General features: G+C 44.2%; 1 protein-coding gene and 1 long non-coding RNA gene across 2 annotated transcripts; one reads left to right on the top strand and one right to left on the bottom strand.

The window, feature by feature from the left end:
* Positions 1 to 11: 11 nt before the first annotated feature.
* On the top strand, positions 12 to 27,650 carry LOC125717070 (anosmin-1-like). The gene is made up of 14 exons (XM_048990022.1): positions 12 to 310; positions 4,835 to 4,882; positions 13,310 to 13,372; positions 15,018 to 15,225; positions 15,940 to 16,124; positions 17,318 to 17,447; positions 20,311 to 20,513; positions 20,928 to 21,063; positions 22,715 to 22,879; positions 24,009 to 24,103; positions 24,863 to 25,028; positions 25,672 to 25,898; positions 25,991 to 26,132; positions 26,795 to 27,650. Exons 1-13 carry the CDS (start codon positions 134 to 136, stop codon positions 26,129 to 26,131), a joined length of 1,944 nt encoding a protein of 647 aa, XP_048845979.1. The 5' UTR covers positions 12 to 133; the 3' UTR covers position 26,132; positions 26,795 to 27,650.
* LOC125717071 (uncharacterized) lies at positions 18,579 to 22,742 on the bottom strand. Its single transcript, XR_007384470.1, has 4 exons — positions 22,633 to 22,742; positions 20,976 to 21,164; positions 20,267 to 20,339; positions 18,579 to 19,810 (listed from the first exon to the last, which is right to left on the bottom strand). It is a non-coding gene; the product is annotated as an uncharacterized LOC125717071 (long non-coding RNA).
* Positions 27,651 to 27,897: the final 247 nt, after the last annotated feature.

Here is a 27,897-nt window from a genome sequence, read left to right as displayed (position 1 = left end):
CCGGGGGAGCCGTTCATGGTGCATATAGATTTGCAGCTCGCAAACCGGATTGTAAAGAAAATTTCGGGGTGCTACATAGAGAAAAGCGCTGAAGAAACCGGGGAATAAGAATCCCGCCGGCGCTAAACGCGGAATGGATGCGATGAGCCTGTTGGTCGTATGGTGCGCGCTTGGGTCCGCAGTGGCGCGGAGACCTAAGGCTGCGGACGCGGACGCAGATGCGCCCATAAAGATTAACGGCGCAAGATGCGCGTCGCGTTGCCTCGCTCTACACATAACGCAGCTCGCTGCCTATTTCAGACACCTTCAGGTGAAGTTCATTATGCTTATTTAATTTTAACTGTGCATTTCATAATTTTTATTTTAACAAACTACGTTTAAATGTGCGCACCAGCTCACGTAATTAATGTAATTTGAAAGTGAAAGCTATCGCCAGTAGAGAGGGCCAAAAGAATGTTAAGTATCCTATGCAATGTTGATGGAATAGCTAATGATTTTTTTTTTTATTAATGAAGATGTGACTTTAACATTTAATTTTATTCTCAATTTCACTTCAAGAGTGTTGCTTTAAGTAAACACATATAAACTAGTTGAAAATTATTTAGAATGTCGTGCCGATTAAAATATACTTTACGTTAAATATATTTTGTTACTCTTCTGGATCCGTGATACTCTAATTAGAATGTCCCTTCGCTAAAGCAGCACCGATATGCGTATGAATAGCTTTCAGACTGCGGGTGATGCTGCTGCTTGGGGCTGATGTCAGTAACGCATCTGGCCGTCAGCTTCACATAGGCTGCTGTCTATGTGTAACGGTGGTTTCTCAAAAGTTGTATCTTTACTTCTTGTGTTTCGGAGTATAGCCTGTTTCCTTGCCTTGTGAAAGTTCACTAATTAATCTAGTATTACTTGAACCTATGTGGCTTTTGAAAGCTTGCCTGTTGACTTGCTTTTCCTGCGTCTGTTGAGTCCATAACAGTGAGAAATGTCTTATATTCGGTATGTGGCTGCTGTTGGACTCAGAGATTACAAGTGAGTTGCTCGTGGAGGAAAACCTTTATTTTACAAGTCTCCCGTCCGACCTGCTTGTTCCATTACTCTAAACTAGTTATCTTGACGAAGCTGTTGATTCAAGTAAAACACTTACAGATTGTCCATGTTGTCAACTACACGTACATAGTTGCTAATCTTGCTTTGGATAAATAATTGTGTTGTGACTGTAAGTTGTATATTCGATGTTACTGATATAAATCTGCATAGGAGACGTAATTTTGTTGCATTATATTGTTCAATTTCATTCACTGTATTTGCATAATACTTACAACTGAATGCTGGCGTAGTCGGTACTATTATGCAATTTTTTGCTGCCTGTACATGTAGTCTACCAGTTACGGATGAAAGAATCATAGACAAGCTCGAAAGAATCCATTACTTTGGTTTGTAGTGTCTGCACTGCAATAACACGTGCTACTAGAACGCGAATTTCCTCAAACGCAATTGGTAGGTTGGGGAATTACGACACTTTAATGCAAATCTTTCATTGGTTCGTTCCCTTTACAATTTTACATATCACATCGCAGAGTGACGCCATAACGCAAGGTTCCGCGTAGAAATCAGGTGTCAAAAAGCAAGCCTCTAATACTCAAAAGAAAAACGGCTTAATAATACAAAGATTTTTTAATGCAGTGGTTAATGGTTTCGTTATGTTTAGACTGGTCTAACAACAACTCTGTTTTTCCGTGTGGTGTGTCATTTTTATTTTATGCATTTACATAACATGAAATCTAGTGTATCTTTTGCATTATAACATAAATGACTGTACTGCATCTAAGGGCTGAAATGCTTACGTAATTAAATTTGAGTCGTGTATTGAGTTGTAGTGCACAGTAGAAACACCACACACAGATGTTCAAAAGAAGACAGGCACTAACAAAATGTGATTCCCAGCATACACAGATCATTTTGAAGAATCCACGCTACAATAAATACACCATGACTTAGACATTTTGTTTGGTCATGAATTCTACAGTCAAGCCTCACTGGAAAAGGATGTTTTTCATTGCAATAAATGTTTTAGTTACCGAAACAGGCAGTCAATTAAATCGGGGACCATGATGTGGAAATGTACGTTAAACAAGTTATAGGGTTACCACAAATTACACTAATTGGCCACTACCCTATGAAAAGCTGTCCTTTGCTTTCATAACAAGCTTTGAGTGGGATGGTGTAGGCAGGTGATAAAACCTCATTATGGCATTTTTGGGGCTGTGACGTGGTGAAAGGCTCTCACGAACACAGAAGTGCTCAAAGGTGACGTGTCTTGGGGGACTGTGGAGTTTTGGAAGCACTACCTCCATTGTTAAACCTTTGATCTGTCTCCTTTAGCAGCATGTGGACGACTTCAGAGTCGCTTCAGGACCTCGCGATATATGCACCCCTGGCTCTCTGATCGTGAAGGTTTCAGTCTGTGCATAGAGCTTCTCTCAGGAGCCTGGCTGTCATCAACTGTCCGGATGTTCCATGCAGAAAGTGATAAATCTTTACCCTTTCCGTGCCCATCAAAGGACCATATTGAAAAATTCGGACACCTAATAAGGCTTCTTCTACATGTCATTGCAGAAGCCTGTTTACATACTCCTAGCCCCACCTCCGTTAGCAGGCTAAGGCCATTTAGATGTCTTCCAACCACCGCATGCTTAGTTGCCGCCAGCTTTTTCTGCTTTCGGTGGTGACCCACCGTTTATCTCCATAATGTACCAGCCTCGATTAAATGGTTTGTCAAGTGGACATGAATCATGAATCAGCCATTAAACAAAAACTGACAGTAAATTCCAATTGTGTTTTGGTTGGTTTCAGGTGGTTTCTATAAAATACATGAAAGATTGCCTAGATCGGACATTCATTGCATTACTAATCTTTGAATAATTGAAATGATGGGTTATTTCAGAGACAAACAGTACTAGTATTTTTCATCAAATATAAATGAAGCATATTTGGCTGAAATATCTGAGTCTTCAGTTGTTTTTGTTTTGATATCATTATAAATGTACAATTAATTTGGACAAGCTCCTTCCTTCCTTCATTAGGCAGAAATAAGCAAACCTATTGGGTCAGCAGGGCTGTGACTAAGAGATTCTGGTGCCCCGTAGACCTTTTACCATTTTATCAGGATTAATGTCAGGCCTAATCATTAATTGACTGAGGTAGCTGTCAGAGTAAAACTGCTAATACCTGCTTAGAGTTACTATTAACGGTATTAACCTGAAGTCAAGGCATTCGATTTATGTCATTGTCATTTATGGGCTTGAGGTGACAAGCAGATGTGCTGGAAAAATGACTTATCATACGTTAATGCACAGCCAAATGATGGCCTGTGAGACAAACACCATGGAGGGATTCCTTGACCGAAGTAACTAAAGGTCGATCCTTTACTTATCTGATCATTTTTGTAATGCACTTTCCCATGGTGAATATCTTCGGGGGAGAGTTTTGTTAGCACCTTGTGGTTATTTAGGTGTTGGCTAGAATCTGACATCCCTTCATGCAAAACAGCTCATCCTGTTCTCAGGCTGTATTGCATCATTTTGAGCAACGTTTCTCAGCCCGGTCCTCGTACACGTTTTTGCTCGTCCTGGGAGCTGGGAGGGAGCAAAAACACGGACTGTCTGGGGTCCCCTAGGACCGGCCCTCCACCTCTACTGATTTAGACCTCATTTGGCACGCAGTGGCATTAGATGAGTCTGCTCCACATAACTATTGGCTTCACAAAAGGGTGTGTTTGGGTGCATTTATGGCAGCTTAAAGTTCATACACTACCCAGTCCCTGTAATTTTTTTTAATTGGTGTTTTTCATTGTATGGCACAGGCTTGTAGAATTATCATTATGAGCATTTCGGTTTTTCTGTCTCAGCGGTTCTTTGCCTTTTGTCTATTGTTGTAAATCCATCCATCTTAAATCTACTTATCATAGTCCGGGTTTGGGGGGGGCGGCGTTGAACCCATCCCAGGCAGCAGAGGGCACAAGGTTGGGTTACACCCTGGATGGGATGCCAGGCCATCACAGGGCACATACATGCACCTGTATGACTGTGGAAAGAATCTGGAGTAATCAGTGGAACGCACCTTGACACCAAGAGAATATGCAAATTTACAGACACAGAGGTTGGATTCAAACCTTCAACCCTGGAGGTGTCGGCCAATAGCACAGCTACTGTAACCCTGTGTAAAGCTGTACGTATACCGTTTGTACATGGATCAGCGATCTTCTCCACAAAGGGCCGGTATGTATGCAGGTTTCTGGGATGACCTTTAGGTCAGTTGTTCAAACCCAGGTATGAGGACTCAGCCAATCAGTCTCCTAATTAGTAATCTAATTAGGGAGTTGCAGCAAAAACAGCGGCTGTTTCTGGATAAGATTGCCCCCCCCCCGGTATAGATCATATGTTTAGGTGTACAGCAATGGAAGCTGGTGGCAAAGAAATCTGAGGAGGTATGAAAATGATACATTTTGAAGCATTATAATGGAGAATTTTTCCCAAGAGAGAGAATGTGTTTTTAAATAATAAAATTAATTATTTCAAAGATTCATAACTTATTCTTCTTAGGGAACCTGCTACACCAGCTCAAGAACACAGTATATATACATGTATATGTGCTCTGGGTTGTATATAATATGCAATATTCGTGAAATCAACCTGGTAATTATATGTGTAAATGGATGTGTGCTTTATTTGGACGTCCGCTTGGCTGTTCTGCTGGGGACGACCGCAGTAACTGTGGAAATGGCGATGGCCAATTAGGCTTGTTTTGTTCATTCTTGTCTGTTCTCTGGCAGACTGATGATGTGCTGGACTGGTGCGAAAAACACAGGAGGTGCTTCCAGGTGAGTCAGTCGTCGCCCCTCATCGCTCCTCATTCGTCTTCCATTCATTCCGTGAAATGCTTTCATTTTGTATTACGTTGCCAGGTTAGCACGACAAATTTTAGGAAACTTTTGTTGCATTGTTAGGCCTTGTTTTCCCTGTGGATATGGTCTCATGGTAATGTGTTTTGGTACATAATTACTGCCACCATTAAATTTAACTGTTAAATGTTTTTTTTATGTAGTATTTTTTTTTTACAAATGGACCTGGGTTGTTTCTTTTTTCTCCACACATCAAACGGCCCTCTTTGGGCGCCACGCCAAAAAACAGCTTTTAAAATCGTCGTACCGTTGACGGGCAGTTTAGACCCCGTGTGTTTGCTCTTCGAGCACTTTTACGAGGTACGTGAGAATATGCAGGTCGGCTTTTCGTAATTGGTCATCTTAAGGGGCAATAAAAGCAGAATTTCGGGAAGCGAGTGGTCGGACGTGCTGAACACACCAGGCCGTTGCGGTGCTGAACCGTCGGTCGTGAACGTGCTTTCGGAGAGACATCAGAACCACAGGATTACTGGGTCAGCTTAGGCGGACCTCGAGGATGTGGGTGTCCAGACCGGATGGCATACGAGGTTGGATGTTCTGTCACTCCTTTTCTCCTTCACTGTTTGCAAGACCTTATGAGGTGCAGGTGATATTTGCCACAAGAAGACTAATTACGCCATACAGTGCAATAATAGCTCATTAGTTATCCTAGGAAACACTGTTGGCTCTTTAAAAGGTAATTAAGAATATTTTTTTTAGGCTGCCTTGCTCCCTTCTTGGCTTCTGTGATGGGGGAGGTTAACATATCTCCGAAAGGTACAGCTTTCCTGCGTGAAGGTTATATATCCTACGTGGGCCTCACCAGCTGCCCTAACAGCTTTCAGATGGACGCTGTCCTCCTGCTCTCCCCTCAATAGCAAGTAAAGTACACAGAGTGTTTCTCGTAAAAATAACAACATCTATTTAACATCATCCTGGATGGAAGCGCGTTCCTCAAAGCTTCCAGAAATCAATCGCTCCTTAAAAGCCACATCAAGAGGTAGATTAAAAATGTTCGTTTTGACTGCATGTTAATTCATTGTTTACAGTTTACCGCCGTTATACTGCCCTCTTTGGGCACCATGCCGAAAAATTGCTTTTAAAATCTCGCCGTACCGTCCATGGGCAGCTTAGACCCTGTGCTCATATACTCATTTAGCTCATAAACTTGGCACAGCGATCAGGGACGTGTAGCAGAAGGAGACAAGGTCTCTGGTCTTTCCCATGGGAAGTTGGAGGCCTTAGTTATCCTGAATCTCCTACTTGAAGAGGAACTAGAGCACAACCTTTGCGGTATGGCTCTGATATTCGGACTCAACAGGAGCACCTTGATGTTCTTACAAGACACTAGTGTTCTTCCTGTTCAGGGTGGTTTAGGAGATTTGCCAGCAGGCTCCTTCGTAGTGCCTGAAGCAGAAACGATTTTCGTCTAGCCCCTTAACCGATTCGCCTACTCCAACTCCCCTCACTTTATTCTGCTCGGCGCTTCGACGTTCACAAGCCCTGATTGGCATCGCCTTTGCCATACCAGCTGCCCTCTGTCCGTCAAGCGATGGGCTTTGACCTTTGACCCACCGGCCAGCCATTGAGCTGACTGGCTTTGCCTTTGTCAGGACCAGACCAGCTGCCTGCTACCCTTCAAAAACGGGCCTGGACCTTTGACCCACTGGCGAGCCATTGAGCTGACTGCCTTTGCCTTTGCCTGGCCCATACCAGCTGCTCTCTGTCCTTGAAGTGACTTGAAGAGGCTTTGACTTTTGATCTGCCGGCTGGCCATTGAGCTAATGGCAGAACAGAGCACCCCAGTGAGCAGAGCGATCACTGCGTATAGCACTGGTGACTTCAGGCTGCACCAGGCCTAACAGTAGGCCTCTCCACTAGGATAAGGGAACTTAGCTCAGCTTTTATTGATACAACATTTGTCCCCATTTCACCATCTCCAAGAAAACCTGCATGTGGTTTTTTACTACTTAACTAGGCCTCCCTTAGTGCCAAGCTGCGCAAAGAGAGAAAACTGAGATATAAGTAATTACATGCAGCAATATTAGTCGACCTCAACATTAACACACTGGCACAATGGAAGTGTGGAAGGTATTGAAGAAATCTGTGAATTAAACCACAGTTTTCATTGCTACCTGGGATATCGGCCCAAGGGGCAGTCGGCCACAGCGAAATGAGGGACATTTCACTTTAGTGGAGGTTTCTGTATAATGGAAAACTTGGGCCATTCCCACTCATTCACTTCTTCTTTTTAACAAGCTTTTTTTTTTCGTAGTGTTGTTTCCAAGTCTATTCACCAGGGTCCCCTTGGGAAGGCTATAAAAATGGTCCCATCGAAATGAAAGGGAATGTTTTTATAGCCTTCCCATTCAATAGTTCTTACTCTTATTGCTTGTGTCTCACCACAGAGTGCAATTCGTCACTGTTAAAAGAGACGGTTCAGCAGTTGTTGCTGGACTCGGATCACGCATGTGAGTTAATGTACATGGATATCGGACCCGCCTTGGCGCGGATCCTGTGAAGATGCTGGTGCTGGTTCTGAGTCCTGGTTGGATGAAACGCTGCCTTTAACCTTTAGCAGCTTATAAAATCTTTATTGTGACAAATTCATCTGAGGCATTTGAAGCCGTTTAGGCTTTGAGAGGCATCAGGTCTAACCTGTGATTCTGAGGTAAATTCTTTTATCGTTACGTACTATAGGTAGCGAATGAATGTTACTGCATTTTTTTACATTTTCACAGTTCCACAGATCACTGTTTTTTTTTCTGTGCGCAATATAAAATCATGGAAAAGCAGGATTCTGAAAAACAAAAAAACTGAAATACTAAGCAAATGAGCACCAACCCTGTAGAAACGTTATGTGTTTTCCTATAATGGCACGAATCATTCTTTTATTTATTTTTTAAATAAGATTTATCAACTTTTTAGCCTGTGGTATGTTTCAGTGGCGGTGATTTATTTGGGTGGGTGTTTTTTTTTATCGTACTTGTCTTGAACCACATTCTTAGCATTCATTACACAGGTGATTCTACCACATGCTGCCATCTGTAAATATACACAGTCATGCACCCAGCCAGGCAGTCATATGGCTAACATATGGACATATATCTCATAAACGATGAGGAATTAGGGCTCCACATTGACTGGCCTGGAGCGCTCAGAGGCAGCACTAATAGAGGGATACAATGAAGGAAATGATCCTATACTTGGGCTCCTTTGCAGGGGAGAGATTTCAATTCACAAAAATCAGTGTGACAAGCTCTGTAAATCAGGGCGCCCAATCCGTCCTGCCAAATTGTCCACTCGTGTACAGGATATAAACACACCTGGCACAGTAGAGGAAACGCCGATCATAAATCAGCGGCCTACTGACAATAAATTCCATGGACGTTTTGGCAGAACTCCGCAGTAGGAGTGGCCTGCAGAAGCCCAGGTGCTGTGGGTCCACATCGTCGGGCCTGATCCACCAGGTCACCCTCTCAGCTACAATAAACGCCTCTCTATCACCGAGTGTCCGGTGCAGCACCGGAAGAATCCCTAAAATGCTAATGAAATGGAATCGGGATCAGTCACACACCGGTGTGCTGTGCGGGATGGGCACGGAAAACTTTTTTGGATAACGGGAATTGCAGTTCCAGTTGTATTGTTAGCCTTGGTTGGATAACCAGCATTCCATTTACAGCTGTTCTCTTTTCTCCTATTGGATAGCCAACATTCCATTTCTAGCCATTTTATTTTCTCCTATTGGATAGCAGCATTCCATTTCCAGCTGGTCTCTTTTCTCCTATTGGATAACCAACACTCCATTTCATGCTGTTTTCTTTTCTCCTATTGGATAGCAGCATTCCATTTCCAGCCGTTTTCTTTCCTCCTATTGGGTGACCAGCAGTCCAATTCAAGGTATATTTTCCTCCATATTGGATGAAAAGTCTAAGGCATGGCCACCTGTGAGATCATCCTGCGTCCATCTGGCTGCATCGGCCCCTGGCCACAGGGGCAGCCTGTTGCATCTGAAGTCTCGCAGAAGGAGGAAGACCTCCCAAACAAGGAGAGAAGCAGAATGGTGGATGTTTATGTCTGCTAAACAAGCATGGGCGGGATAAACAAATTCAGCTGCACGTAGCAGAGGGTTCAGACCTTGGTCAGGCTGTCTGTGGGGCTTGTGGGCTTGGAGCATCACTGTAGCACCTCAGCGAAATGGTACGTTGCTGATAAGAGTGAAATGTGAAGTTTGACCTCATGAGTGAAGCTCCTTTCAGAGGAGATGTTTGCATCGACTTCATCTCCAGCTACACTCTGTGCCTGAATTGGAGACATTACTGAAAGCATTGAAGACGGAATTCCAGTAGTGTCTTGGTGCATCCTGCCTGCATGAAACATGAAATATATCCGAGACTCCATATCATTACATTGGCTGGCTGGAATTTTAAATACGAGTACTGAGTGCTGCCAAAGAGCACAATTGCTGTGCCCCGAACCCCCCCCCCCCCCCCAACATCTTCACCCCAACACCTGTTTCTGTACCAATGGCATGAAGGTGAAGACAGACATTCAGAGGTTCTGAAGGCAGGCCTGCTGGCACAGGCCTATCCATAATACATTTCTGTGAAACTAAAATGACTGGGAAGAGCACTGGGATACTGAAAAGATGTAGGAGGATACAGACTGTGCTTAGATGACTGCATTAGGTCCTTACTGGGGGACCACAGGCATCCTACAGTACATCCTGTGTGCTCCTTGGATCGTGTACCACGATCTTGGGAGAATGAGCGGAAAAACAAATTAGCATGTTAACAAGATGATTACAAAATAAAAACGAAAAACTCGGCAACTGCGTAAAGACAAATATTGGAACGATTTGCAGGACATTCTTCTTGAAGTCCATCTTGGAATTTTAAAATGTGAAAACGCCTTTATTTTTGCTTTTATACTGTTTTGTTATCGCGGAGGATCTGCTGATTTAAAGGGCTCATGGAGAGATAGCTTGGGTGTTTTTAGTAAGCATACTGTAGAATGCACCCAGCTTCCTTCAGTGCTGTAATTCCTGATGTAATTCTTTGAGTTCTCCGGGTCACTTCCTCGAACCTCTAAGCCCAAAGCCAGAGATCCCAGACTTGTCATTCTCATGGTTCCCGTTATCCCAAACAAGAATATTCCAGACAGGCCATTTATGAGCAGCTCAAGGGGAGTCAAACAGGAAGTGCAAGTTGTTGCGATGATCCAGCTTCACCGGAGCCAAATATGGTTTTACGTTACCGGATTTTATTAATCCACAGAACACATGACCTCTGACATTGAACAGGAGCCAGTACAACCTTGCAAAGCTGCCAGAGAGACTTCACATGTTTCAGTGGTTAAAAACACTTTCCATGTTATTTCAGTCTTACTGGAAGTGAACTTCGTATCTGAGCTGTAAAACATATATGAGAGGTAGACAAAATAAGGGAAACATTGCGAGCAAAACGACTTTACCTTAGAAGGAATTCAATTTCAATTACCAGCACAGATATAGTGTCCAGGGGAGTCAACTCAAAACTTATGACAATGTATATCAAATATAGACAAACTATACTGGCAAAGAAGAACAGTAGTAACAAGTTGAAGCTCAGCAACGTGGATTTAAGGACCCAGAATCAGCATCTCATCTGAGCATCACAAAGTTGCTTTTTTGCTGGACAGCAATGAAAAATGATTATGAACAACAGAAAAAGTTATGTGGTCACATTTCACCTTCTACCTGCATCTGGAGGGTATGTGTTTGGGAAAAGCCAATGGATGCCTAAACTGACAATGTCTGTTGGCATGATGATGATGACGATGATGATGGTGATGACGATGGTGATGATGATGATGATGATGGTGATGGTGATGGTGATGATGATGACGATGGTGATGATGATGATGGTGGTGATGACGATGGTGATGATGATAATGATGATGATGATGACGATGATGATGATGGTGATGATGATGGTGATGATGATGGTGATGATGATGATGGTGATGATGATGGTGATGATGATGATGACGATGATGGTGATGACGATGATGATGATGGTGATGATGATGGTGATGATGATGATGATGATGATGGTGATGATGATGATGGTGATGATGATGGTGATGATGATGATGATGATGATGATGGTGATGATGATGGTGATGATGATGATGATGATGATGATGATGATATGGGCAGTTTTATGGCAGTCATTAGGTTCAGTGATGGATTTGAATAATTATATTGACCAAAGAAAATGAGGTCAGTTGTTCTCCCCAACTGCTGCATGGAAACACTGAATGTTTATGGCAAGTTCTGGAGCTCAGAGTGTGAAGTTGAATTCTACCTGCTTCCATCCTCAAAGAACTTGAGTCTTCTTGAAGAATGGCCCGATATCCCATTAGTTAGTTTAGTGTGATAGCATTCAGAGAAGGAGTTCTTTTAAAGACAAAGGGTGCACCTACTCCTTACTAGGTCTTTGACCTTTAAATGTTGTTAGGTCTTTCTATTACTTTGTATATTTAAATTATATAATACTAAGTTTTATATAACAGTTGTTCATTGGTTTTTAGTAATCTCGAAATTCTTCTTCCATTAAAAACATATCGGTGAAGTGGAATGTTAACAGCCAGTAACACATCTTCTGCAGGACACTAGCCAGTTTAATTAAACAGGAACGTCCAAGACTGTTGGTTGTAAAAATGCTTCTCTGTCACACACACACACACACACACACACACACAGACACACACACTCACTCACAGAGTCCACCTCCCTATTCACCTTTATCAAACCGGTTTAATTGTACATTTTCAACCTCCATTTGTTCGGTTCCTCGTATATATCCCGATCATGTCCCTAAAGAGGGCAGCAGATTGTTTCACTGAGTAATATTCTTACGTCACTGCTTCTGAGTTTCGAGTTTCACCACAATTCTTCCATAGTTTTTTTTCCACATGATGGGTTAATTGGTGACTGAGTTGTTCTGGCTGGCGTTTACCGTGCCTCCTTCCTCGTGCCTCGTGCCCCATGCTTAACACCCTAGATCGCTGCCTTCCAGACTAGATAAGTGGCTGTTGAAATTGGATAGATACTTATTGTAAACGTGTCACCTACCTTCCTTAAATTTTCTTTTTAGAAACAAGGGTACATGGCCTAAGAATGTTCCCCAGCTGGTCTTTGCAAGGAGGCATATATCAGGCTCCACTGAGGTTTACAGCAAATCCGCAGTGGAGGAACTTGAGCCTTCATTTGTTGTGATACAGTCTTCCGCATGAAGCATCTACAGGCAAAACGTAGCGATCACGTTATGTTTCCGTAACGACAGAAAGCCACAGTCCGTCACTTTCCCGCCACAGACGGGGCACCAGGACGCTCAGATATGAGGCTGTAAGTGTAATAGATGTTGGCAGATGTTGGAAAGATGTTTCCTATTAACACATAACAGATGTTTCCTGGCTCATTTGAGAGAAATTTATATACGCCGCCCCACTATGGATGGGGAGTAAAAAGGCGATCGGAGAGAGAGGCATGTTTGATAAATGCTGACACGTTGCTGTCAGCTGAAGGTCACGGCCAAGTACAGGGTCGGGTTGCCATGTTGAGGCCCGAAGAGCATGGTCGGGTTGCCATGTTGAGGGCAGCGCGATAAGATGGCACCGTACTTGCAGTTCCTTGCAGCAAGGCTTTCTCAGCGGCGTCGTCAGCCCGCCATAAAAACTACTTGCTCTCCCGTCTTCGTTTCCTTAATTTCTTGTTTGCGTGAATTCTCAGGTTTTCTTTTGCCTAATTTTCCAGCTCATTGTGAAAGGCAACGGGCAATTTAGAATTGATTTAACGAAAACGGAGAGAAAAAAAACAACACGACTGAAACAACATGCTTCTGTAAATCCCGGGCGCCCTTGAACCTCATGCAGATGTGGTGGACTCAACAGCTCAGTAGAGTCCTTTGTTTTTGTCACGCAAAGCGAGCAAACATATTGTAGTCTGGTACCATAGGTGTGTCATGTGAGGTAGCTGCTAGGCTTCCTGGTGTGGGTGGAGCTACTGTCTTCTTCTGATCTGACAGCAGGTCCATCTATTTTACTGCCCAAAAGGATATGAGCTTAACCGTAGGTGGTTGCTGCCGTGTGTGCAGTTCAGGCTGTACAGCCCTAACGCCGTCATGCAGCTAAGCTCTTTTGGAGTTTGACTGGGGTGTGGGGTCTGTGCTGGGAGATGATGAGGGGCCTAAAGGACCGACAGCATCCATATTAACACTTCTAACGTTTGACATGTTCCGGGAACTTCCAGGAACTTCTGATTATCTTAGGTCATCTTCGAAGTGTTTCTTATGTTTCAGTGTGTGTTTTTTTTTTTGCCCATAGTGCTTGCAGCCATGCAAAGAATTGTGGGAAGCCAAGAAAAGCCCATCTCCGAAAGGATGTGAAGTAAGTTTAACTTGGGGGTCCGTGGTGATGGGGGGAGTTAACTTTGGGTTGATCCTGGACCAGTCGAAGGCTGTAAAGCCAAGGACAAAAAGATCCTATCAGGCTGTTGATCCTAATTAAGACACCCGCTGTGGACCAAGGAAAACATTGCTGCAAGTATTTTTATTACAGCGAAGTTTAGCCCAATCAAAAATGTTGAAATATTAATGTAAAGAGGCAATGAGCTCTTCCAACAAAAATAATACAACAAAAAAAAAGAGTCTTTGGGGTGGATGGGGAGACTTGATCAAGGAAATGGCCACACTTGTAATAGTAGGTGGGATAAAGTTCCCTACCACATAAAAATATCTGCATTTTGTCATTTCATTGTAAACCTGTTCGGATGATCAAATGAAGTCAACATATTATTTTTGGTTATTTCTAATTAGAAATGGAAAATGGGTGGTCTGCTGATAAAAGGAAAATTGGACGTCTATAGACGTCACCGAAACACCGTCAGTGGCTGCACTCGCAGTCTGTAAGACTGGAACGTGAATTGTCTTTGACTCGGATGATGAATAAGCTAATGTGTAATCACAGCATGTCAGCATTACTAACAGCGGATGAAAGTCATTCTGTTTATTCCTCTGTGGCTGTTCAAACGAAGGGACCCTTTTGTTTACATGAAATCTGAAAGGCAGCGGCCACAGTAATGAATCGGGATATTTAACACTTGAAGGGATTCTAGAAGCTCCAACTAGACCAACTCTGCTCACAACGTGTGGCCACGCTTTGTTATTTTTGATGCCATCTGGGGAATATCACTGCCATTCTGCTCTGTAATGAGGCAAAGGAGCAGATTGCCTGTAGGCTAAGGGTCTGGTCTGAGACTCAACTGTTGTCAGTCAGCCCTTGATGCTGGACCACTGAGAAAGGTGCGTGACTCAGAGATCTCCGATAAAAGCTCATGCTACATCCAGAGGTTTCTCAGTTCGAGACTTCCTTGGAAGTAATTTTTGTTCCTCTAAATTAATTAGCCCTTACTGAACTGTTGATTGAATGAATTCACTCAACGCTCAGCGCCAAATGCAGGAAATGAAGACATGCTGTAATTTTCAGTCATTTGTTTCCCAGATTTGCCGTAGCCAAGGAATAATCCGGAGTCTCGCTGTAAGTGTTCAGTAAACAGGATGTTTCTCTTTCAAAAAAATGTAGCTTATTAAAACTCACAGGACCCTGTTTCCCGAAATCATTACTGACAGCTGAATTATTTCGTTTGCGCATGATCTAAATTCAGTATTAGTTCTAATGGAATGTATTTCGTTGGCCAAATAAAGACAATGTTTCGTTTGTACAAACCCACCAGTAGCAGTTGTTATAGATTTTTAGCAGTACAGGTATTACTGATGAGCACTAGTTTAGTTTAAATTACAGTGAGCTCATTTACAGCAGGCTGTGTGATTTGAATAAATTGATTCTTCCAATAACTCATTAAAAGCTAATTTAAAAGTAGTTATGATGAAATAAAGCCTGGGCTTGAGAAATACCTGCGTAAGTGAGTGATTCAGAATATTTCTCAAAATGAAAAAGGGCAAAAAAGTGAATGTTAACTTTTGATTGGAGTCAGTACCTGGTTACCCAGAATGCCTTGCTGTCACCCTAACAGAAACATCATGAATGCGCAGCCAGCTGGGCGTTCCTGCTATCCCTGCAAGCGCACAAGCAGGGGAATTGCCCCCCCCCGCAGAGGGCCTCGGGCTTCGCCGCCGCATGCGTGGAAAGCTGCAGCGTGGACCGCGACTGCCCCGCCCACCGGAAATGCTGTCCCAATGACTGCGGACACACCTGCCAGGCGCCGGCGGACCTCTACAAGGGTGAGCCGTCCACGTGCTGGAGGGGCCTTTCGCTCCAGCTTCCTCTCCAAAATCAGCTGCTGCCGGAAGCTTCCCAGACCGTGAGACTGAACCTGAATATCGGCCCGACCGCTTCTGGTTTCTCCACATTTCAAACCTAGTGGGGGTGGGTGCGGGGGGTTGTAAAGATGGAAAGAAGTGTTTCCAGTGTGTACGATTCGGATGCAGTACAGCCTGACACGATTCAAAGACTAACGTGCAAAAATTGTGTTCCATCCATCCATCCATCTGTCTTTAAAATGCATATGGCCAATGCCATGCAAAGGCCCATACAGTTGATATGTTGCATTTTTATAACGTAAATTGATATATAAATTTTGAGGATTTGTTTATATTCAACCCAAGAAGCTACACAATGAGAAATGCAAACTGACTCATCGCGGCTAAGCTTCTCCATGCTCTGAGACGTTTTGTTTGTCTGAATGTTACATTCACAATGCTGGAATTCCAGTGAAAATAATGGAAACTAAATGGACAGATACGGAATATCCGTCAATACAGCCTGAGCCTTTCAGTCGCTGCTGATAGATTATTTTTGCACTGGCATATGGCACTGGCCAAATCTGTGATATCTGTTAACAAGCCATAAAACCTCTGCAGATGATTTTCTGTGGTTTTGATGGACACGAGCGGCTTACAGCATGGTTTTGCTTTCGACCGTCTCCTGGCTGACAGGTGTCCCGTTGCGTCCCCGGCGGGACATGACCTTTCTGGAAGACTCACGGGGCCGGCTGGAGGTGCTGTGGACGTCCAGGTTCAATGTTTCCATGGAGCCAGTGCTTTATGTCCTGCAGAGGCGCTGGAATCAGGGCATCCACCCCAGCGAGGATGACGCCACCCGCTGGCAGACCGTCGCCATGGTGAGAGAGGCCGATCCCTTGCAGTAATGGCATAAAGATTCTCCCGAGAGATATTACTCCTTTAAATTCATGTGCGTGCTCCTCACAAGCTACGGCGGGAACGTTAACTTCTGTAACCTATAGCCTGTGGTTGGTTCAGTGAGACTGACTTAAGACAAACTTAATAAACATGAAGGAGGTAATTTGCTAGCTAATTCGAGGGGAGAGGGGCTCCCCTTTTCGGCTGTCCCGGGGAGCCTTTTCGCTTTTCCCCTTGATCACTGGTCCCGCCGCTCTCACCGGCCGGGGTCTGGAAGCAATCACCCGCAGTCCCATAATTACAGCCGCCTGCACGACCCGTTTTCTGTGCCAAGAGCTGGTTCCCCAGCTGCGGAGTCATGGCAGCCCCTATTTCTGACCAGTGGGGTGAAAATGGCGGGGTTCCCGTAAAGGGGGAGGGGGGGTGAGGCCCCTCTCCCCACACGGGGTCGTCTGCTGTCGTGATTCACCACCACTCAGCACTGTGGTTCTGCGGTTCATTTAACCCTGACCGCTAACTGTATAGGCAGTGGGGACAAACTGTGGCTCAGTGGAATAGGCAGCTGTGATCGGAAGGTTGCTGGTTCAAATACCACAGGCGGCAGAGTGATTTCACCATTGCTCCCTTGAGCAAAGCGCCATTTGCTCCGGGAACTAGTTATCCCAACTGGACATCACTTTTGATAATGACATCTGCTACTGTAAATATATAATAAAAAGTAAATGAACGGTAATCTGTATCTGGTAATGGAGAACGGTAATCTGTATCCGGTGATGGAGAACGGTAATCTGTATCCGGTAATGGAGAATGGTAATCTGTATCCGGTAATGGAGAATGGTAATCTGTATCCGGTAATGGAGAATGGTAATCTGTAGTTGGACGCCTAAAGCCGGGGGCAGACTGGCAAAATCTAGCATCTTGGGAATTTACTGTGAAGCAGCCCCAATTTGATAATTTGTACTGCCGAGCGGCCCCCATTAGATCAGCCCACGGGAAATTTCCAATGGCAATGGCCAGTCCACGTAGGTTGATGGATCGAGGCTGGCAGGTCAGAGTTTTGCTGAGCTGCCGCGGACCCATGCAGGTTTCATTCAGGCAGCCATTATGTGCCCTGAGCAGGTGAATGAATATTAGAGCTTGTTTTCCTATCCCACCCCCATCCTTGACCCTGCAGACTATGGGCCAGCGGGTGACGCTGAAGGACGTGCGGCCCCACAGATGGTACCAGTTCAGGGTGAGCGCGGTCAACAGCCAGGGCACCCGCGGCTTCACCGCCCCCAGTCGGCACTTCCTGTCCTCGCGAGGTAAGGCCACGCCCACAATAATCCCGGACTAAGCCACAGCTGCACCTGGCTGACACTGGCTCATTGAGCTGTCAGTTAAAACAGCCTCACTGACAAGTCGGGACCTCACCTCCCTCACCTCCCTCACCTCCCTCACCTCCCTCACCTCCCTCACCTCCCCGCTCTGCTCACAAATTGATCACTAAACTGCGAGACCCTCAAGGTGTCATTCATGGGTAACTCGTGAGCTGCAGGGTTGGTTTTTTCTGGGTCTGCTAGAACATCTAGAACATCTAGAAGATGCTATTCGGCCCATCAAGCTCGTTTGGGGAGAACTCAACTAATAGCTCAGAGTTGTGAAAATCTTATCTAACTCTGATTTAAAGGAACCCAGGGTTTTAGCTTGTCCCTCTAAATTAATAAGCCCTAATTGCACTAACAGGGAGATTATTCCATACTCTAACTACACACCGTGTAAAGAAGTGCTTCCTCAAATCCACTCGAGAATGTTCTCCACATATGGCCACGAGTTCTTGTATTTGAACTAAAACTGTTCTGGGAAATCTGTCTGTTCCTGTGATACACTGATGTGTGCTTCCACCTCTCCCTGGCAAAGAATGCATAAATTAGTGGATAATGACTAAGGTATAATTATTTAATTGGATGATTCATCTGCCTTATAGCTGATTAGGCAGTAGATGGACATCATAGAGACTCTCCTAGAGCACAGAGCTATGCTCTGGATGGGATGGCGGTCCATCACAGATAATTATACATTTTGTGATTTTCAGGGGGGCCTAGTTAGTGTTGTCACTAACGTTCACAGAGAGCTTCACACAGCCTCCCGTCAATGGTGAAAGTGAGATGTGACGCAGCATGTGCCGCCGCTCAGGGTCACCCTCTGCCCCCTCCCATCCCAGTAAACACGTGCGAGATGCAACCACAGCCCCCTGAATACCTCCCCTGACCTCTCCCCCAGAGAGATGTAATTTGCTGAATTGGTTCACCCAGGTTTACGGACCAAAGACAACTGAATTATATCAGTTCACGCCGCGTTATTGGAGGACGTGGTTCATGCAGCTTGTGGCCACAAAGACGCTGCGCCCCCCCCCCACTGCCATTCCTGCCCCCACTTCCCGCTCTACCATCACAAAAGGAACACAGAATGTAATTATTTGCAGACATCTTGAATATAGACATCATGGACAGAAATGGCAGCAATGGAAAACATATTTGCGAGAATATTTTTCCTTTTCATCTTTTATTTTGTTGCTCTCAAACTCATAAGAGCAAAGCATTTCGTTCAGATTATTTTTTCCACATCCGTCAAAGGAAAGGTGAAAAGACACAGCATCTGGTGGTTTTTCCTTTTGTGGAGATGAGTCAGATGTCCGAGGAGCAGGTTTCTTATTTCCCGGCTCCCCTACAACGCTCTACTGTCCTTTTCATTCGTCCACGGAGTCGCCGGCCTTCGGGTCCCTCTAATCAAGCCCAGGTTCTTTCATCTTGGACACCAAATGAGGGCAGGGAGGATTTTCACACAACTGCTGAAGTGTGAACCTTTCAAACGTTTGACAGCCGACTCCTTAATTTGGCTGTTGACAGTTTTTTTGTTTTAAAAAAATTGAAAAAGGTTGGCCTACTTCAACCGGAATAACTCCAGCTAGCAGCTCTTCGGAAGTTTGGGATGTGGAACATTGTAAAATATTTTAAATTAACACTGAGACCTTAAATCCACAATAGTCATAAACTGTTTAACTGCTGTGGCACATCAGAGACGTGGTTTATTTAACAGGTCTTTTGCTTTCTGCCTCCTGGCAAGTTTAATTTATAAAGAGACCAGTCATAGAAGGTTCTTCCCTCAGGCCTTGGAACGGTGACCGTCCCTGAAAGAAGCATTAACTTGTCGACAGCTCCAAATGTGTAACGTGGAGTTGTTCAGGTCAGTGTTTCCCAATCTGGTCCTCGGGGACCCCCAGCCGGTTCACATTTTTGCGCCCTCCAAGCTCCCTGCCAGAGAGTCCACATTTTTGCTCCCTGCCAGACAGTCCACATTTTTGCACCCTCCAAGCTCCCTGCCAGAGAGTCCACATTTTTGCTCCCTCCTAGCTCTCTACCGGAGGGAGCAAAAATGTGGGCTGTCCCCAAGGACCGTATTGTAAAGCACTGGTTTAGGGAATGGGCATAAGGGGGCAGGCAGCTGGTGTGGACCCTTGGCTCTCATTTCCACCAACGGATTTGACTCAACGGCCCCCAGGCCCATGGCGCAGTTTCCCCGTCTGTTCTGTGGAGTGATCTCGCTGTCCAGAGAGGGTATTATCTTTCAGGAAGCTCTCCCCTCCCCTGGTTTGTCTGTATTTTTTTTTTGTTCAAAGCACAGGATCCTATAAAATAACAGCCAGAAAAGACACATATTGACCAGATGTATGAAAAACTCTTCATCGTGAGGCTCTCGTATTAGACACGACGCTGATGTCATTAGGAGGTCACATGCTGCACGTTGTTGTGGTTACACGCAGCTGAATGAGAAAACTTTAGTGGTTATGTGAAGGAATAAAAAACTGAGTGGAGTAGTGGGAGTTTTATATATCCTTTTCAACATACACAGAAGATAAAACATGTGGCTTGGATCATATTATTGCTGCAGGATCTTCACTGTAGTTACATTATAGAAGTAGAATCTACAACATGTTTCTGGAATATCACTCGTAGCTTTTAGCTTATACCTATTCCTCATGGTTATACTAGGTCATGACATCATAACATATGATGACCCGCTAATGACCTGGGAATGACGGTCTCACGGTATTAAAATAAACATTTCCTTGTAAGCGCCCTACCAGTTGCGCGGTACTATGGAGATTCCTCTGCCATCTTGCTCCAGAACCGTTGCCCCCGGCGACTCCCCGGAACCTACGGAAGGGGGCAGTGAGGGAGCGACCGGACGGGACAGTGAGCATGCTGCTCCTCTGGGACCCCCCCGAGGAAGAAGATCTGGAGGTGCACCACTATAAAGTGTCATGGAGGGCCTTCGGTGTCCGCACCACCGGCCAGGACAGGAGGGAGAACACGAGGGTGACCGAGGGGGTATGTGACAGGCGCAGCAGGGACACACATGGTCCTTTCCAGTGAGTCACACTGACCGCTTACGCCTCAGTAAGCTTCAAGTAATTGAAGTGAATTTCCAAAACTGGGCCCACGGGATACATTTTCAAGAAAATTTCTGAGGATTTACTGAGTTTTCACTATTTAACAGAAATTCTTCATCGATTTACATGAAGGACAGAGTTAGTATTGGTTCTTGAGGAACCCTGACTTTAAGTCAATGAGTTTTGGAAACTGCTCAAACTCACCTACTAAACCTGGTAGTTAGATTATTTAGATGCATGCGAGCAGGGAAAACTGGCCCTTCTGCACTGGAACTGGGCATCTCTGGTGTAGACACTGGACACCCCCCATAAAATGTCTAACTGGAGCTTTGCTCACTGCGCCACCCGACAGGCCATGCGGGAGCTGGAGCTGCAGGGCCTGCAGCCAAATTCGGCCTACCTAGCGCAGGTGCAGGCCTTCGCCTACTGGGGCCAGAAGCGTCTGCGGAGTGGCAAATCCCAGCTGACCTTCAGCACGGGGCCCGCAGGTGAAGCTCTCACTTTCCATCCATCTCTCAGCTTTGGTTCTGGCTGGCCTGTGCTTGTCCAGGGCCAGAGGAACCACAGCACAGTCTCCTTCTGCATGTGCCTACACATAAAAATAAGGTTAAAAGTCTGAAATCAAAACTACTGTGAAGATGCAGCATGTTTGACAAAACAAAGCGATGCTAAGTGATACGGTAAGCCATGTCACTTTGCAAGTAAACATATATATGCACACAATATATGAAATTAAACAGTGAGCGGTCTCTCTTTGTAGGTAGAAAGTAATGCGTTAATGTTGTAGTGAGCGGTCTCTCTTTGCGGATAGACAGTAATGTGTTATGTAATGCAGTGAGCGGTCTCTCTTTACAGGTAAACAGTATTGTGTTATGTGATGCAATGAGCGGTCTTTCTTGGTAGGTAGACATTTATGTGTTATGTGATGCAGTGAGCGGTCTCTCTTTGCAGATAGACAGTAATGTGTTATGTGATGCAGTGAGCAGTCTCTGGAGATAGACAATAATGTGTTATGTGATGCAGTGAGCGGTCTCTCTTTGCAGGTAGACATTAATGTGTTATGTGATGCAGTGAGCGGTCTCTCTGCAGGTAGACAGTAATGTGTTATATGATGCAGTGAGCGGTCTCTCTTTATAGATAGAAAGTAATGTGTTATGTGATGCAGTGAGCAGTCTCTCTTTACAGGTAGACAGCAATGTGTCATGTGATGCAGTGAGCGGTCTCTCTTTGCAGATAGACAGTAATGTGTTATGTGATGCAGTGAGCAGTCTCTCTTTGCAGGTAGACATTAATGGATATTCTGTCCAGAGTCTTGCCTCTTGTCTCCTACATGTAGCCAGTGACCAGCTGCTTACTGGTTTCAGTTAAACTTCCACCTCCAAAAGGAGACACTGAGGAACCCCCGATGAAATTCTTTATCCATTCTATGTTAACCTTTCCTATCTGATTCATTCCAAGCCATGCCAGAATCTTTTATGCGTGGGGGGGGTTTTGGGCTCTTGTCAGTTCTGTTTCTTATTAAGGAAAGAGAATAAATTGCTAAATAAATGTATGAAAATTGCTGCCATGCACATATTTTCCAGCTCAGGGACCTCCCTGGGCTGTGACTGTGCCCTGAATTTTGGAGAGACTGAGCTAAATTTAGTGCTGATTGTTGTGAATTGTATAGTTTTTTTTTGTTTTCCAGCTGCTCTGTATCTAGTACGTCACACTGCGCTCTCTGCTTTGTCTCGTTCATAATGGCCTTGCATTCTTTTCCTGCATTCAGGTAAATGTCCATTTAGTTGCAACCAGGATTAGTGACAACTTTAAGTTGTAGCACTCGTTTGTTTAACACTTTGATCAGAAGCAGCTTCCAGTACAGGGAAGGGCTACAATGTCACATGAGCTGCCTGGGATTTGAACTCATGATTTTTGCATTAGTTAGCACAATACTCTCTTTCTTGAGCTACATATTCAGAGTCTGCATTAATATTCTTAGTATATGATTTTTCCCATAAAGTTAGTCCAGTACCAACTCACCAAAAAAAATAAACTTATCAAAAATAAATACTTACGCACTTCAGGTAGCTGTTGAAGCACAAATGTTACTTATTAAACTATAAACAAGCTGGAAGCTGTTTATGTCCTTGCCTCCAGCAACAGAGTCCCCTATTGGGCGCAACAAGGCCACTGGCCAGGCAACCAATGAGCTACCATCCTCCAACCACGCCCACAGCCCCTCCCTCAGGCTGGAGGCCGCCGCCCCCTACTACCACAGTCACCAGCTCCAGGTCAAGGTCTTCTGGAGGACTCTCCACTCAGGCAAGTCCCTGGGGAGCACAGGTGGGGGTGGAGGATAGGTCTCAGTAAGGCTTCATATGAACCTCTGGATTGGGGGAGGTGAAGCTTCGCACCTCACTTGTTTTTTTTTTTTTTTACACGAAAATGTTCTGAGGGCAGAAGCAACAATGATTGACTTAGAGCAAGAACCAATCATATTGTAGAGGAGATGGGTCCAAGCAACTAGAGGAGGCAGGACCAACTAATCAGATGTTTTGGTCCCACCTCCTCCACAATCTGATTGGTTATCTCTCTAAACCATAATTTTTCCTTCTGCCCTCAGAACATTTTCGTGTAAGTAAAACTCCCATGTGCTCTCACCTCATGGGATCTGGGATTACTCCACTTCCCATTGGGTGCTTTATTGATCACTTCTGGGTTAAACAGGCAGCCAGTGATAAGATGTGGTAATTCCCCCTTCCACATTTATCAGAACATATTTTTTTCCGACACTGCTTCCCACAAGTCTGTTTTTTTTTTAAAATCATTTTCACTTCTGCGCTGTCATTCTTCAGCATGACAGAAACTATGAAGAAAGCGTGGTTTCTCAGACATACATTAATTTCCTGCATCACATTTTTTGGCCTGCAGAGAAACAAGGAGTTGTATTTTGAAAATCTTTTATTGTCAGAGATCCCTCATTCGCCCAGCCAAACACTAGCAGAAACACACAGGCGGCAAGAGCAGAGGCTGTGTAAATAACCGCGACCACTTTTGGCGCAACATGCTGAAAACATGCTGGAAGGAAATGAGTTTGTTACACGACCTTAAGCCTAAAACCGCAGAAGTACCATAAATATCGACTGTTGATGTGCTGTTGTCTTACAGAGCTGGAATGAAAACTGCAGTCGGGCAGATTTATTAATATGAAAACAGCGACGTGAGCATGTGAAAGGCATGTTTATCTGTGTGTAGGTACAGACAGGTGGAAACAAAGCTGTCTTCAAGCCTTGATTCAGAGTGGAGGAGAGCATGTGTGATGTTTTTACAGATAACCGTTCACATCGGTCCGAAAATGAGTCAGTCAAGTAATGCTTCATATATATATATATCTGTGGCTGTCTGGGGGCTGTAAATGTGACATGGTTCTCAGCTATTTTGTCTTAAATAGAAAGCAGTAATGAAGCAGCTGCCTACCTGCTGAGGTGGCACCCAGGCATGTGCTCCCACAACGTCACCCGGAAAGAGAAGGCAGCTACGGTGTCGGTACGCCTCATCCGTTCACGTTGTCGTGCACTATGAGCAATTTTATTACCCTTCCGGATTTAGCGAACTGGGATTTTCTTTAGAAAATCTTTCACAAGAAAGCTAGTCAAAACTGACCCCGAGAGTGACAATGTTAGATTGTTTTTACTCGTATAACTTGATGGAGGAAATATTGATAGGAACACTTTACTCGAGGGTATCTTTTTAGTAATTTATAAGCACAGTCATAATGCATTATGATTCATTCATAGAGCATTATAAACGCATCATAAACAATTTATAAATACATTATGATGGTCGGTATAAGCATTAAGGATAATTTATAACTGCATTATAATAGTATCCATACTGCATTATAGATGAGAGCTTCATAAAGCATTCATAATGCGTAATACACATGACTATAATGTGTTATGCCTTTTTATAGATATTTATAGCCATGTTTATAATGCTTTATGAATGCATGATAATGCATTATGAACGCGTTTATAAATTGCTAAAAACATGGCCTTAAGTGTTACCATATTGATCAGTTAACTAATAACACAATTGAATACTTTTGGCCAGTTCTCCCCCCGCTTTCTGTGGAATTTGCATGTTCTCCCCATGTTATGCGGGTTTCTGCTGGGTACTGCGGTTTCCTCCCACAGTCCAAACACATGCAGTTAAGTGGCGTTTGTCATTCTTAGCTTCTGGAAACGGGTTTTGCTGCATCCATGACTGTTTCTGTCTGTTTTCTATTTTTTTTTTTACCACCAGGGAACGCATTACGTCATCACTGACCTGCTCTTCGGCTGTAAGTACAGGGTAGCAGTGGTGCAGCTCTCAGGTCAGGGTGAGAGGTCAGAGGCTGTGACCTCGGTGATGACACCACCATGCAGTACACTGACGGGTGACGCAGTGAGGTCTTTGCAGCTTAGACAGGGTATGTTTGCATTGCGTTTACGTCTTTGTTCTGCGTATAACTGTGTTTGCACATTGTTTGTTTTGCACTGTACGTATGTTTGCCCTGTGTGCCTTGCTGATGCATGCAGAAGAATTTCCATCTGGGATCGATGAAGTTTATCTAATCTAATCTGAGCATGGCCTCCTAGACACAGCCTACAGAAACCAGTACGTTACAGTGGTGGGATGGGTGTGATAGGTGCTGCCCAGACTTTCCATCACAACATCTCTGAAAGCTTTCACAAGAGCAGAGATGCACAAACTATTTTTGCAAACTTAGCAGACATGTAAAGTGATTTGAATTAGTTAAGGCCAACGGTCAACACCATGGTAAATTCTGATGGACACTGTGAGCAAAATGCAGTTTTTAACCACACACATTTAGAAACATTGCCTGCATAGTTTATCCGAGTACGGCCAGGTTGACGATCCCTGGTTAAGGTATATACTGTAAACGTCTCCAAAGACATTAAAATTCATCACATTGTTACATGCAGAAATGATGAGATTGACACTTTTTATCCATCAACTGTAATGCATCACGTTCTATATTAGACCTCTTGCATGAAACTTTCTCAGTAATTGACACTGGATGCCAACAATGTCTGCCTGGCCTGTCCCAGAGTGCCACCTGCTGGCCCAGAAGGTGCTACTGCGACCGGAGAAGCTGGCCGCTACCTTCTGGACAGTAAACGGCTCACTGCGGGGGGAGTTCAGCTGGCGATGGTCCCAGGCAGGCCCAGATCTGGGCCCCATCTCCACAGTCCAGTTCTCTCTGGTGCAGTTGTCGGGTGGTGGTACTGACACCACACCTGGCACGCAGAATGCCCAAACCCAGATCCTTGCCTCAGTGAGTCCCACATCCACCTTGTCTCCAGTACCACCTACAAACAAGCTCTCAGATACATGGCAGCAAATCTCTGGAGCATTTCTGTGTTTCAGGACCAGAACTCTGTAACTGTGGGGAACCTAAGGCCTAAGAGTGCTTACAAGGTGCAAATTCAGGTACGCTCATCAGGGGGCAGGGGTCCGGCCCTGGTGAAGACCATTCGCACCCCCCAGCTAGACAACATTCACATATGAGGTATAGCTGCCCGTTCCTACACACACACACACACACAAACACATGTCCTCTCATGCACTGGGAAGGTGTCCATGCATACTGGTGTGCATATTTCATCAACAAAGAATGAAATGGACCTTTGATCTTTTCTTCACTTCTTCATTCTTGGAAAGTTTAAACTGTGGTGATTTTCACAGAAGTGTAATGAATTGAATCTTGATGTGCTGAAAGCCAGCTGGGTCGCACTCATCGCTTCAAACTCTTATCTGCATGCTTGCGGACAATTATATCACTCCAGATGAATGAATCGACATTCTGGGTCTGCTTTGGGAGGGGCGTGTTGTGAAGCCTGTTTCGCCTCATTCAGAAGAGCTGGATATATATGAAAGAGATTACATACGAAGGCCATTCTGTACTGCTTTAAAATATCTAGAGCTTTGTGAATCAAATTTTGGAACTTTTGGAAGTTCGTTATGCCAGATGAAATAAAAATGCTGCAAGATAAAATGCCACCCAAGTGAACTGTAGCTATGCTGTTATTTATGTAAGTTTATTAAACCGGTGTAATCCATTTATAGTCATGCTGGTCTTTCATATCACTCTGGAGACAAACAAAGCTGAGTGTATGAAATGTAAATGCTGTGTCGGTTAATATTTGTAACACTTTCCTCCATCCATTCCAGATGTTCCCCGTGCTGCTTCCAGTGCTCCCCATTCACCCTGTCTGAGCCCAAATGGCCTCATCTGACTTTTATTATGAAGCAAGATCCCACATGTTACTCTCATGAAGGTTGCTTATGTGCATCTCGCAGTGGATCAAAGTAGCAGAAATTCAAACACAGCGGTGCATTTCGGTAGCTGAATATTGTATAAAGTAACTGTACTTTTGTGTGCTAAGAGATGCACGGCCATGGTGTATCTGCAGTCACTTTCAGTGTATTATGTATTTTTGTGTTGCTGTTGTTCATCTGGAATTGCGAGCTCTTGTAGGCAAAGTCTATGTCCTTCTCTCATTCATGCAGTCTTTGTCTTCTTTAAACAAGATATTTGCTATAAATTATTTAATGTTAATGAGGGTGTAGACTCTGTTAGCTATTTATTAATCGCTGTTATTCTGTCCATTAACATACGGTTGGTGGTTTTTAGTTATGATCGTGCAGCACGCATACTTAAATTGTTAGCTTTCAGATTCTCACAGGTCACCTCACTACCACTGCGGCAGCTATCAAACAAACCAAACACGTGTTTCTTGTTTAGACAATTTTACTGCCCTTCACTGTTTTCCTTGTAGAACTGATATTATTTTATATGACTGAGTTTACGATTGACCTGCCCACAAACAGCGGGGCTCCTGCCTGGAACTCTATGGTCAGAAGCCCAGTTCCTGAACCGCGATACAGCACCGTTTACTAGTTTTGTTTACTACTTGTTTATGGCGCCCTCTCTATGACATAGACAAGCAGTTAATGTCATTAATGTGAATATTGTATTCTTTTTATACTGGCCTGCATCAGCAGAAATAAAATCTCAAACAAACAATATTCGGCTGTGTATGGGGCCTAATTTGGGTAAATAAAAATAAATGTATGTTGGTTGATTAGTATTATAAACATTATCCTCTAAATACAACTTTCATAATACCTTCAGTTATGTGGCTACAAATAGAATTATAGACGTAGTGTGTGTGTGTGTGTGTATATATATATATATACATTCTATATTACATTCACTCCATCGATAATTTCATCTGCATATCATATATTATTACCACAGTATTGTTCAATCA

This window comes from Brienomyrus brachyistius, chromosome 21, assembly GCF_023856365.1.
Source record: "Brienomyrus brachyistius isolate T26 chromosome 21, BBRACH_0.4, whole genome shotgun sequence".
NCBI classification, from domain to species: Eukaryota; Metazoa; Chordata; class Actinopteri; order Osteoglossiformes; family Mormyridae; genus Brienomyrus; species Brienomyrus brachyistius.
The sequence above is the reverse complement of the archived record's forward strand: the minus strand, read 5'-3'. Positions and strand labels throughout refer to the sequence as shown.